Source organism: Lepisosteus oculatus, chromosome 24 (genome assembly GCF_040954835.1).
Source record: "Lepisosteus oculatus isolate fLepOcu1 chromosome 24, fLepOcu1.hap2, whole genome shotgun sequence".
Lineage (NCBI taxonomy): Eukaryota > Metazoa > Chordata > Actinopteri > Semionotiformes > Lepisosteidae > Lepisosteus > Lepisosteus oculatus.
The window spans coordinates 15,462,708-15,476,188 of NC_090719.1; the positions used below are offsets into that span (position 1 = coordinate 15,462,708).

Genomic DNA, 13,481 nt, shown 5'->3' on the forward strand with positions numbered 1-13,481 from the left:
TGTTGCAATCAGAATACAGACACTTTTACTTTTCTCCATACAAACATCTAAATACCATTCCTCACAGTTTCACATCTTCACAATTCTCAGTGCTTAACAGTTACTACCCATAAACAATATCAAGGAGGCAACATGTAGGATAACATGGTACACTCTAATGCACAAAGTCGTTTTGTTGGCACTACTCTGAAACACCACAGTGCAAACACAGCGCCTGGAACTGTTTCTGGACAATTTCCTGGACGAGTCTAAGTAGAGTTAAGCTTGACACACTGCACTGAAAGGGCTGTCGGTTGACGTTGTTGTTGTTCAACTTGGCATCGCAGTTATTAAGAAAAGCACCATTTACATCCAGTCACAGTTCATTTTTTATAGTGACGGTGTTCATGGAACAAAACAAAGACCACGAATTCCAGGACACTTGTGTTTTGGACATCAGTGAGCACATGGAGAGGGGTCAGCTGTCAAGTGGCGGAACCGAATTAATGTTGTGGGGCAGCAGTTACAGCAGTGGTAGAAGATTCAATACAAGGCACATGCAGTCTCTAGAAACTATGGAATGAGGACATCAGATACTGTTTCCACAGCTGTGCTTCAACACCGAGCCACCATTAGAGATACTTTGAAGATGCAGTAAACTCTTGGGGCTGAACGTCATATTGGTGCGAAGGCGGTCTTCCAGAATGTTCTACAACACGTCCATCAAGAAGGCTGAGACAGTAAGGCCCTCTGTTAGTCAGCAAAATCCCCCGATCCCCTGTTTTTACCTGAGATTCTGCACCCCGGGCACCGACACAAGGTGATTCATTGTTGCGAACTAAACAGCAGCATTGACAGTATTCAGAAAAACAGGTCTCAAATTGCTGTTCGATGCAAGTTATATTTTTTAAATGAGTAAATGCATAGACGTTGATGCTGAAAAAACACGCTGTCAAGCAATTACAAGTAATAAAAAAAGGAAATCTTTATACAACTGTAAGATTGAGGTGCTAAAAGAGATTCTTCAGTTGTAAACCTTCCTGTTTTTTGTTGGTTGAAGCAGGCCATTCAGAAAGTTCAAATGTGGCTCTCACAGCAGCCCACTGGCATCACTGACAACCATTTGGCATTTAAAACCTGTAAAATTGAACTGTCGCATTTCTTTCATCTGTCATGTGAAAACAGATAAGATTCCTCTTTAAGGTTAATTACTGAAAAATAATTTAGGAGTTAAATCTCAATATTTCTATCACATTTAAGTTTTAATCTTAATCAAATAAAGTTTCAATGTAGAGAATTCAAACGTTCAAACAGTATGACTCCAAAATAAAAAAAATACATATACTAGTAGGAGAAAAATATTGTAATTAAAAATGAATTTGAAATAGCCTTTTATCTGTTTAGGAAAAGAGATGCTCTCATAGCAAAATCCCTGATTTACATTAATTTTTGAAAACAAATTGTTGTGGTTAATTCAGAAAAAGAGCTCGAAGTGCAGTGCCCAGGCTTAACAAGTGATACTGTCCAACAGCAGTGGAACACTCGCAGAGTTACTTGTGTGAAGGGTGGGGTTGGGCAGGTGCTCCATCTGCTCACAAAACAGCCATTTTTTTTCATCTTAAAAGTCTCAAATGAAAGTCTCTCTTTTGAAAAGTCATGCTGCGTCTTGCAGGAAAATAAGATCAAGAGGGAAAAAAAATCCCTTTCATAGGTTTAAAACACGTCAAGTTGCTCATACATGAATAACCAAGAAACCGGACTACTAAAAGACCCAGCGCTCACTTAAAGAAGGGGCTGAGGGTGGAGATGGAGATGAGAGTCTGGCAGGTGTTGGAGGAGAGCCACACCATTTCCACCAGGTAGTAGTGGAGGAAGCCCAGCGCGAACCCGCAGCCCACGTCCGTCAGGTGGTGCCGGCCCAGCATGACCCGGGACACGCCCACCAGGAAGGCCCAGATCACCAGCAGGATGCGCAGCGGCACGGCCAGCACCAGGTGGTTGAGCAGGAACTTGGCCACCATGGCCGCACGGCTGGCATGGGCCGCTGGGAAGGAGTAGACGTCCATGGCGACGTAGTCCAGGAAGCTGGGGCTGATCTCCCAGGGGCCTTTGCGCTTCACCAGCTTCTGAACCCCGGCCACCGTCATGACGTCCAGGACCAGCGCTGGGGAGGGACGGGGACGGAGACAAGAATGTGAGGAAGGGAGATTAAACGATTCACTCCTGCGGATGAGGAAGAGGGGTTAAAAACCAGCAACATAGGTACAGATGCACTGCTTTAGATAAACATCTGGCAGTGAAGAGTTTCTGAAGTTTAATGGCCAGTGTCAGGAAAACAAAAGCATTGGGCCTTATATTTAAAACGCTTGTGTATTCACGAGACGCAAGGAGTCGAACACCTCCCGTGGCTGTGAGGACTCACTCGAGCCACCTGACCAAGCTGCCTGCTGCTAATGGACAGGCGATTATTGCATCTACACAGGATATTTAAACCCTGATCGGCCACTGATTCGGTGCTCTGTCATCGAGCTGCCTTCTGACCAGCGTAACTAGCCCAGTTTCCCAGAAGGACTAAACCTGAATCGTGCCCGAGTGTATCTCCATCTGTCTCTATCTTGTCCTGTCTGTCAGCTCCCCCTCTGTCCACCTGAGCACTGGACCAACAGCATTGATCCAGAACTCCTGCCAGCCACCCTGCCTTGATCGGCCCTGCAAAGTGCTCTTGCCTACAATCATAGATCACTGCCATCGCCGGTCCTTTCGGCAACATCCGCCAGCCTTCGCTCTCCAGCCTGCTCCGGCAATCTCTGTCTGCTCTCGACTCTCCGAACCTCCGCTGGGATCAGGCTTTTGGACTCAGTTTTCTTCATCTGCTTGTCGCGTCATAACACACGTCTTAGAAAACAGCACATCGAACTAGTCCTGGATTTAATGCAAATGAGAGCTGCATGAAGTTATGCTTAAGATCTGTGTAGCATACACACACATGCTGATTACCACAGCACGGGCAAATGCATTGGGTCTGTGCTGGATCTAAATCTGGCCCTATTTCATTCGAGCTCAAAATAGCCCCTCAAGCAAAGCCCTGGGAATTGATCTTTTTAGCTGCCTACAATCCCACTGCAATCAGCACCTCTTCTGGCTAGATACCTACAGTCAAGACTTAGAGCGTCTGTATATCCCATCCAGAGAGTTTGGACTGGCCCCCAGTATCGTGTGCGTGACAGCAGTTGAATTGTACTTCAGTATTGTACACCTACAGTACATGTCGTAATGAAACTTCAGTTGCTTCCACCCATCACTGTCTCAACACTGACCCAGCAGTTCTCTACGGCAACAGAGAACAAAATTATTAGATCACAGAAAGAGTTACAAGAAAGAGCAAGGCTGCAAAAAAAAGCAGGGGCCCATGCTTAAACATAACTGGAGAAGATAGAATTGCCTGTGGCAGACACAAACAACTGCTTTCCACAAAAAAGGTTAACTACTAAAAATAACAGAGAAATGGGAGCGAGGTCTTTTAGTTTTGCAGCTGCGCTTAATTCTATTTAATTTTCAGGTCTTCTAGGGTGTGTGAGGTTTCGGGTGCGTGTGGGTATTTTGGAATCTCGGGAAAACCTCTCATGTTTAAAATAAAACCCTTCAAAAACAAATATGCATGGTGTTAAAAATGTAAATTGAAACACTCTGTTGAATTGCTCTGCACAGAGATCAATACACAGATGAAAAGATTAGATACAAAATGCACTGCTGTTACTACACAAAGGACCTGATCATTTAATAAACTCAAACCAATCAATGCCTGAATCTTTAAAGACCAGTAAGGATGGCATTCTCCATAATACTGCAGCAGACTTTTAGAGATGTTTGTGTAGGCTGTTGTACTATTGATTGAATTCACTTTAATTTACTTCTGTACATATATTATCAAGGTGGAAGCCATTAACCACGGGCATGATTCAAAATCGCTGGAAAAATAACCTGGGATTCTAACGTAGATAAAACTATTCATCTATTTGATCATAGCAGTGTTGTGAAGCAGCAGTCAATTTTCAGAAATGAATAGAAATACGATTCTGTTTTCATCATATAACATTAGCTCACCCACACTTTCCAGAAAATGAAATATATTTGCCAGACAGTTCAAGGTTTTTAGTTTATGATGAGTAATTTTCCCAGTGCAAAGAAGAGGGTTTAATATAAAATATAATTACTTTCCAGGCAAAGGTATGCATGTCCTTCACTTCCAATAAAGAAGTCCCAGATGGTCCCATTGCCCCTAACGTATTGATGACCTTTTCTCTTTCCTCCTTCTCCAACTATCTGTTCATTGACACGAGTGCTGAGATTGCTGTTAAGCAAAGCCACCACTGGACTCCTGTCAGCTTCGGAAAGGGTTGGTATGTGGCTTAAAGGTTGGTACAGTTAATTACATGTTATATCATAATTTAAGAAATGTGCTGGGGAATCATTTAAGTGCTGCACAATGCTTTAATCCTCATTTTGAGACGCAGCTCTGAAGGCTGCCAAACACAGATACATGCGCTAACCTCATGCCTTCCATTCCGGCACTGTAGAAGCAAAACCAGGATGTCTGGCAAAGTGCTGGGGAATAATAAAGTCAAGGCAGCTACAGAGCACAACTGATATAAACAGCTAGATATCAAATCCAGAAGCATACTAAAAGATTACACTTCCAGTGCATTAAAAAGACATTAAATTGCACCACTAATTTTAGTTTTACTGAAAAACTCTTAATCCTGACAGTGACTAATTTATTTCTCATTAGTTTATTAATGCTTGGAAGAGTATCTGATATTCCTACAAGCCCAATAGCTGAATTTGCAGTCTCATATGTAACTCTGCAGAATACACAAATAGGAATATAAACTATAATATGGAAACATAATGCTGCTGTCTTCAAAGAGCACTGTTAAAACAAAAACATCTACTGTGATACATTTCACGGCTTGACAATTGCATTATTTGCTTGAATGTATTTACTGTATTTCCTGATATCTGGAAACAAAAACTTCAATATTAAAAATTCTTGTTTTACTGAGTTTTTCTACAGCACAACATTTCATACAGATAATGTTCGATCTACGTCTTTCATACATATGCTTTGGAAGGCACCAATGTAACTCATTCATCCACAGAACGAACCTGTAAGAAAACCGGTTAGGCCAGAGGTTTAAAAAGCATGAGACAAAGTCAACACTGTAATCATTAAAATAACACTTGGTGTTGACTTACAAGAAAGTGCTGTCAGCAAATCCACCAGCGTGTTGCTGAAAGCTGGAAAAAGTGTCACGTGCCCCCAGTCAGTCAGACAGCTAATCCACACTCTTCTATTCCCATATCTACTGACCCACAAACCTAACTGGAACCATGCAGCAAATCCAAAAACGTTCAAATTAAATTTGCAAAGTCGATGCCTTTCAAATTGAAGCAGCATAGCTTTGCTTCCACAGATTTAATTCATATAGATTTATTTTCCGCACAGTGCTGAAAAGTTGCGCACGGTATTCTCCTTCAAATGTGAAACAAAGGTGATAGGAGCCATTGTGCCCACTGGATATGAAATACTGTGATGCCACCTGCCAGATCGATTAAAGATCCTAGGATGAGCAAGAGGAAATTTAATAACCAGAACAGAGAAAAATGTTACATCAGCAATAATGGCTTGGATGCTTAGAAACACAGCAAGAATTATGATTTTGTCTACCAATTGAATTCTGGATGTAAAACCTCTTCAGGAGATATTTTAAAATGAGCACAGCTGGAGCACTATAGCCTGGACCACACTGGTTTAAGCCAAGAGGGGCTATCTGTGATGGGGTATTCCCTGGAGGTGGTGCCCAACTGGCTGAGCGATTCCAGAGATAGGGAAGCTTGATTGGGCCAGATAATGCTTGGCTGGGATGTGTGGGGGAGAGACACATCAGTCCTTCAGTCAGTGCAGACTCCCCAGCAAAAACAATGCAGAAACCTAAGTCACGTCCGAGCCTGGCATATACGTCATACCAAGCAGGTCGACATTCAACAGGCATGTCAGAGTACAGCGCTCATAATCCATGTGTGCTCTGGGTTGGTGCAGTTAAAAAAAGAGCACGAGGAAAAGTGAGAATCGAGATTCACGCTGCAGCCCCAACACTTTCATTGTGCATCCCAGCCGGAATAGAGATCCAGCTTTGGAAGACCTAGCAAGTGGCCACTGCAGGACTGTGTAGACACTTCAGCCAAGCCGTAAAAAGAACAGCTCAGAGAGGCAGCAACCAAAATACCCTAATCTGTGTGCCAAATGCCGGGAAGGCTATATAAAGACATTTTAAAGGAACACGTTTGGCACACAATGTTTAGTGCGTAAACCTCACAGACATTTTCTTCCATAACCAAGAAAATTGATTGACAACAGTTGCTATAAAAGATGAGCCTCATCCTTAACAATCCATTTTGGATGAGGCCCAAGGCAGGACTTCAGCCTTTTGCCGCAACAGGTGCATGTCCAAAGACAGAAAGGTGCTTAAGTGCCAATTTAAGGGTGGAGGGGTGGCTCTGTGGCTCAGGATCTGCACCTGTGGCTGGAAGGTTGCTGGTTCAAATGCAGAGGAATCCTACTCTGTTGGGCCCCTGAGCAAGGCCCTTAACCCCAACTGCTCCAGGGGTGCTGTACAATGGCTGACCCTGCGCTCTGACCCCAAGTTTCTCTCTCCCTGTCTGTGTCTGTGTCTCATGGAGAGCAGGCTGGGGTATGCAAAAAGATGAATTCCTAATGCAAGAAATTGTATTGGGCTCATAAAGTGATGTCATGATGTTCTGCCTGATGTCATGATGTCAGCTTTACATCACCCTTCACACTCCACTTTCTTCAAACATTTTCCCAAAATCTCTCATCCACATAGGGAAAAAAAAACATTGTATGCTTCCTACAATGTAATTTTACAGAAACATTACATGTACTGAATCCAGATCTATTGCCCTTCATCTGCCAGACGAATCCAATGATGGTTACCTAGTAAACTAATACAGTAGGTATTAAAAAAACTCTCATGTATCAACTCGGATGAGTCATAGGAATTACACCCCCTTGGGTCTTGAAGAACAAGACTTTCTTCCCACACATCTGTGGATGAGGTAGCTTCTACCTTCCTACCACAGGCTTCCAACTGTAAATGCAGAAATGCTTTCCAGTTGCTGTGTCCCTACTGCTATGAAAGTTTTTTTCTACTTTTTGTGGATCAAAAGGAAGACTCACAGTCCGTAAAATAAGTATTAACCGCTAGACTAAATTTAAATGTATATGATCTGTCAACGTAAACACAAATACTGTTTGCAAAACATTGCCATTCCAATATTATAATAATAAATAAATGTTGTTTTTAGCTCAAGGAAACAGAGACTTAAGACCATGTTTTAGCTTTAATGTGCATGGGGGCTGAATTCAGGTCCCTCCTTCTAAAGCAAACCAAAGGGTTCCTACACTGGTGGTGGAGTGGGGTTTGATTACAGACTGCAGGGAAACGCTGAGGCAGAAATGTTCATTAGAAACTCCATTAAAGCAACAGTCTTGACAAAGGTTTATATGTCACTGCTTCCTTTCAGTGAGTTCCTTGGGACAGGGTCACTGTTTTCATGATCTCTGAGGGAAGTGCCTCAGGGAAATGACACAAGCTGAAAGCTGTGGATGACCACAGGCAAGTGGGTGACGCCACAACGAAAGAGGAACAGGCTGATCGGGCACCAGCTGCTGAAGGGCACTGCTTGCCTTTTCCTTACCCCCACAGGCTGCCTCCTGCACTCTTCCCTTCCTGGACAGCTGCGGTCTATGGTCAGGCTCTCTGCAGTGCACCAGACTCACTGTCTGTAAGACTATGTCTTGTTTCCAGCTTTTATTTTACTCAGTTTTAGACCTTCAGGCTTTAATAACAAAACGTCTATCGGCCTTGTCTCGTAGTCGCTGACTTTCAAAGTCCCAACTGTGCAATTCCATCTGTATACCATCACGCGATATCTGTTCTAAATATGGTATTTTGCAGAGGAAGAGATACTGTATCAATACTGGGTCTTTGGCCACGGCTGTACATTAAAAATCTATTCCAGGGGTAATATCATTACTATCCAGACGTACTGCATCAGTGCCATATTCAGTAGTAGGCAGGAGCTCAGAACCAGACAAAAGCTGACTGGGCAGTTTTACAGAATCTTCATTGATCAATCATTATTATTAGGATGATAAAAATTAGTTGCATGTGTAGTGTGAAGTGATTTTGCAAAGTGCTTTACACATAGAAAGGGACACACTTCATCCACATAGAAGACGCATAGAAGCCATTCTGCACCATCAGCTCCTACACTACACAGCAGATCGGGTGGAGAAGTAAGAAATAACTTTACCCATTGAATTAAGGTGGATGTTCAATTGTTCAGATGGTGCAACCTTGGTGTGGAATTTCCCCAGTGTTTACACCATGGTTAACACCTCTGCTCTTACAAAGGGTGCTATGAGATTTTTAATGAACAAAAAGTCAGGACCACCATTTAATCTCTCCCTTGAAGGACAGTCAGCGTCCCTGGTTGACATACCACGGCACTGTTTGTTCTTCGGACAATAAAGACACTCAAAGTGCTGTGTAAAAGAAAACGCCAAAAGCCAACAAAGAAGACTTGGCACACGACTGCAAGTATCGCTTTGTACTACTTCCTTGACATCAGCTGGTCTCGTTTAATATGCAGGTCTTTGACTTTAAGGCTTTGTTCTTAAATTTATTTTTTTACTGAACTAACTTTCTTATGTATTTTTAACTGGAACAAGCCTTAATGTCTTTTTATCAAATCCGCCATAGCCTTTATTAGGGAAGGTCTCTTGGACATGGCCAAGAACAAGTTCAACTCACTAAAACTGGTCTACGCACTCCCAGAACTGTACTGTACATTCACCCATCGTTAGAAAGCCTCTGATTTCTGCTGAGGAGTGCGGTGAAGCCGAGCCTATTCCAGAAGCCTGTGGTACATGATGGATCTTAGTTTCTACTTAATTTGTGACTTCAATTACAAGATCACATCACCTAACACTAAATGTTGTAACAGCACTTCCAAATGTTGCTAGAAAAGTATGCTTTGGTTAATTCAACACAAAAATGTTTTAGCAAGGCTTTCACTTCATAACCAAAAGAGTATGTTAATGTGAGGCACTCAGACATAACATTACAAACACCAGCGTTGTGCTTATGTTTTTAGAACACATGTAGTATTGTTTTATAAACGATATTGAGATTTGGCCAGAACGTTACAAAATCCCAAGCTGACATCAATATTGAAGCAACATTGTGTTAATATGAAGTTTTGATTACGAGAACATTGCAAAGAATGTTTCAATGACAATGTAATAGTCAACTGTAGTGCCATAGTTTCTGTACTAAGCTGCAACTATAGTCTGATAATGCAGCAATAATACTACTTGGTTACGTGGAATGTCCAGATAGCCAACAGGACCTTCCACAGACAGGAACTGAGCAACATGATAGATCACAGGTGTAACGGAGAGTTAAAGCTTCTTCTGTGCCCAGTGGGCAGAATGTCTTTCAGTGCACATCCAGGCCAGCTGCCTTCACCCAGAGAAGGAGAAAATGCAGCTGGGATGGAGAGTTGAAATGCCCAGTATGTGGCACTGAAGTCCAGAGCTCACTCTGGGAGATGGCTGGGGTCTACGGAATGAAAGGTACCGAAAGAGGTTGCTGAGACATGGTTTTGTATACCTTCCTGAGAAAACAAGCTGTGGGGCAGCAATACCGCAGTGTAGGATTACAGGCATCTCTGGGGACAGCTACAGCATGCAAAATGCCATATCAACCAAATGCTGGAAAATAACTCTTACCTACATTTCAGAACTTGGGAACTTGCTCTTGGGACTTTAGAATCTTCTGGTATTTTGGACAGAACAACAATTTTTAACTAGTTATTGAAAATAACGGATAGATAGATAGTGTACATAACACAGATAGTCTTGTACTATTACTGTGATCTGTTATCATCTTACTCTCCTGTATTCCTTGTGCTCCTATCAGAACTAGAAGAGATGTGTTAGGTTTTGTTGCTGTCCTAGGTTACAGAGTCCTTTCAGTGCATACTGTACAACAAGGCAACCAGATTCTGTGCCTCCGTCTATTCAGAATTCAGAGTCCGTAAATCATTTTAAAACTCAGGTGATCACTTACGATCATGGTTGGATTTCCGTGATCAGTGTGCAGTGTTGTACTGCACGGTACTGTACGTAGACAGTTTGTGTTTAATTGAGTTTATAACAAGTGGTTTGGGAGGAAGATTAATCCTAATCTCTTCTACATACGTACTGTAAATCTCAAACCCAGGTCTTGCCATGCAGTAAAACTCCAGAGATCGCTAGCAATAGCGATTGCCTGGCTAGACCATCATTTCCTCACCTGGGGATGTCACACCAAAAACGTCATACTTTTTAATCTGTCATATTCATCCTAACAAAAATATTGAATTAACAGCTCGTATGATTACCAGTTTTATATTTTTTCTTTCAGTTTTCTGCAGATTATATATACTGTATATAATGCCTATATTATATAATGCCTAGGCATGAAACGTGTTGTGATGGATTTACAGATCAGGCAACCTGACCCTCCTGCTTCATACTGACCACTTTCACATACATCTAACAAAATATAAACGAGCAATGTCCCTCAGCTAATTAAATCCCCAGCTGCAACTGCAGCTCTGTCATTCAGAATCTTGCAAAAACCACGCTAAGCATCCCCTCTGCCAACTACATGACTTACATCCATCCATTCATTTTTTAGCCACCTCTTCCAGTTCTGGGGCCCAGGGGAGCTGCAGCCCATCCCAGCAGGCAGTGGGCGCAAGGCAGGATACGCCCTGGACAGGACGCCAGTCCATTGCTGGACACACACAGATACAGACGCACACACACAATAATCCCTGAAACCAATAAACCTACCATTACGTTTCTGGACTATGGGAGGAAGCTGGAACACTTGGAGGAAAGTGAAAAACATACAGACTCCACACAGACAGCACCCCTGGTCCAAAACTGAACCCCAAACCTCAGGACTCTGAGGCAACAATGCTGACCACTGAGCCACAGTGCTGTGCCAACCTGTGACTTAGATCTGTAATATAATTTTATAGATGTAGTGAAATTTCTCTCTGTTTTCATGCCATTTCTTCTCAATGGACACAGTAAGTAAAAGGAAATGAGCTTATGTTCCAGAGACCTGATGAGCTGGTATTTTAGTGTTGACCTCAGGGCCAGTACTGTCACTCAAGTAGTACGAGAGGACACCCACTTGTAACAGGCGTGGTTAAGTAGTAACCGGAGATACAGAGATGAAAAATCAACTGAGGTCCTCCTATTTATACACATAGACAAATGAGAAAGCAGATGATAAAAATGGATGTCTGATTAAGCTACACAGGGCCAAGAAGCAAACCAGAGATGAAACTAAGAGAAAGAGAAAGAAGCCATACCTACTAAGACAGAATGCACGCCTTCCAGGCCACGTAATTAAACCCACACCATCTTTTCTTTTGAAATGCGGCCGCTCGCCGCCCGCCTTGTCACAGTGCCCCTGCATGAGCCAGGCCAGGGCAGTGCTTTCACGCTCTGGTCGATAGCGTCCTGTACTCACCCAACAGCAGGTTGACCAAGACCTCCTGGCCGGCTAGGGTGCTGCTCCTCGTCAGGCACAGGAGCGTGCCGCAGATCCAGGGAATCCCGTGGCCCGTGATAGCGAGCAGAGTGACCATAGACCGGACGCTGCCCCACGAGGAGGTGCTGTAGGCGCAGACCCCCAGCCGCTTGGACATGCAGATGTCTATGGCCAAGAGCGAATTCATCGCTATCCCCTTGAAGGACGGGTTGAGCTGCATGCAGTCGTCTTCCGGCAGCTTCAGAGACTCCCGCCGGTCTTTAACGTTGTCGCTCGGCTCCTGCGTGGGATAATCCGGCTGCGGGACCTGTGTGTGTTTCGCTTGTCCGGCTTGAACATTATGTCTCCGCAGGGAGCTCCTGACTTCGGCGGGGCTGTTCCTCAGCGGCTGGTTCAGAGACATGAACTCGGGTCTGTTCAGGACATTGTTCCGGTCCCGGGTTCTGGATCTGCTCTGGTGTGCGGGCATTCTGGTGGTGGTTCTGATTATTTTATTTCCCCGGTATATTTTAAGACGTCAGGCAAGTTGTCCTTTCTTCAGAGCGAGATTTTGTCCAGCGCCCGCTCCCTCTCAGCCCCAACCCCAGATATATTTAGACCACACGGAATGTATGCACATGCTGTTTACTCCGCGCTCCGAGAAAACACGAAGACGGGTGACTGACGTCTCGTTCACCCAATCCGAAAGAAGACACCCCTGGAAAAAACTCCCTGGATGTCAGTTACGGATGGGATAGCGATGGACGGAGGACTACGCTCATAGCTGGGGTATTTAAAGACTCTCTTTGCACATGAACAAAGCGACGATGCACAGCATGTCGGGAGATGTATTTCCTCCCAGTCAAACACCGTGTCCCAGGCTTGTAAAACACAGTTACCCCAGGAGCGCTGCGTGCAATCTGTGTCGTCCGAAAGACAAGAAAAAGAAAACCACGATAATCATATCAAGGCAAAGGCTGCCTGCCCCCCCCACCCCCTCTGAGAACCGGGTAGAGATTGACATTTCGGTCTGCACCGCAGTGCTGTGCGGTGGGAAAAACAATCCCAGTTACGCGTGGAATTCTTGGGAAAAGGCGTCGGGAGGAATTTCTATTTTTATTGTCCTGGTCAGGAAGTATGCGACGCTCTTCAGTTTCTAACAGGTCCTCTTGGGTGCTGCTCGCTTGGCATTCCTCTGGGACGAGGAGCACGCCAGGCTCGCGGCGCGTTCCTGCTCTCCTTGGGATCCCTCGCCTCGCTGGCTGGCGCGCCAGCCGGGAGTTCTCCATGGTGCTTAAACCTGAGACCGGGGGGAACATGTTTCTCCGAAGCCGTGTAAGGAAAGGCGAACTTCGTGCTGACATTCCACCCTTAGCGCAAGCGAAGCACTCGGTTTGAGCTGCAGAATAAAACACTACAGCTCATCAAAATGTATTACCGCCTCCTGTTACGTGACTACAGCTTGTACTGTATGAGATCTTTGGAGAATCGCGTCACAAATGTGCCAAACAAGCATGAACGAGGAGCAAATGAGGGAGAATTCCTTACACTTCTATAAAAATAGTTATGCATTATATGACATATTAAACCCCCCCAGAGAGTGATATAAAACATAAATACAACCGTGCACGGTAATCATGATCGGTGACAGAAAAGATAGCAAACTCTTCCTGCTTCTGTGCTGGAGCTCCAAGATATGCCATTTCCTACCATAGCGATTCCTGGGGCCACGCATTTGTATGACTAAAGACGGCTTGCGCTTGGTTCATCAATCTTGCATGACATCTTGCAGTGCAGCACCCCGCTCGGAGCGGCTCTGGAGCA

At 44.1% G+C, this 13,481-nt stretch overlaps 1 protein-coding gene across 1 annotated transcript; it reads right to left on the reverse strand.

Moving 5' to 3' along the window:
- Nucleotides 1-503: 503 nt before the first annotated feature.
- LOC102683686 (inactive phospholipid phosphatase 7) lies at nt 504-13,195 on the reverse strand. The gene is made up of 2 exons (XM_006640785.3): nt 11,658-13,195; nt 504-2,143 (listed from the first exon to the last, which is right to left on the reverse strand). Exons 1-2 carry the CDS (start codon nt 12,145-12,147, stop codon nt 1,758-1,760), a joined length of 876 nt encoding a protein of 291 aa, XP_006640848.1. The 5' UTR covers nt 12,148-13,195; the 3' UTR covers nt 504-1,757.
- Between the last annotated feature and the right edge of the window lie 286 nt (nt 13,196-13,481).

Coding starts and splice junctions, on each gene's coding strand:
- LOC102683686 (XM_006640785.3), bottom strand. CDS start 12,147: ATGCCCGCACACCAGAGCAGATCCAGAACCCGGGACCGGAACAATGTC. Junction 2,144..11,657: donor CTTGGTCAACCTGCTGTTGG/GTGAGTACAGGA, acceptor GTCCCTCCCCAG/CGCTGGTCCTGGACGTCATG.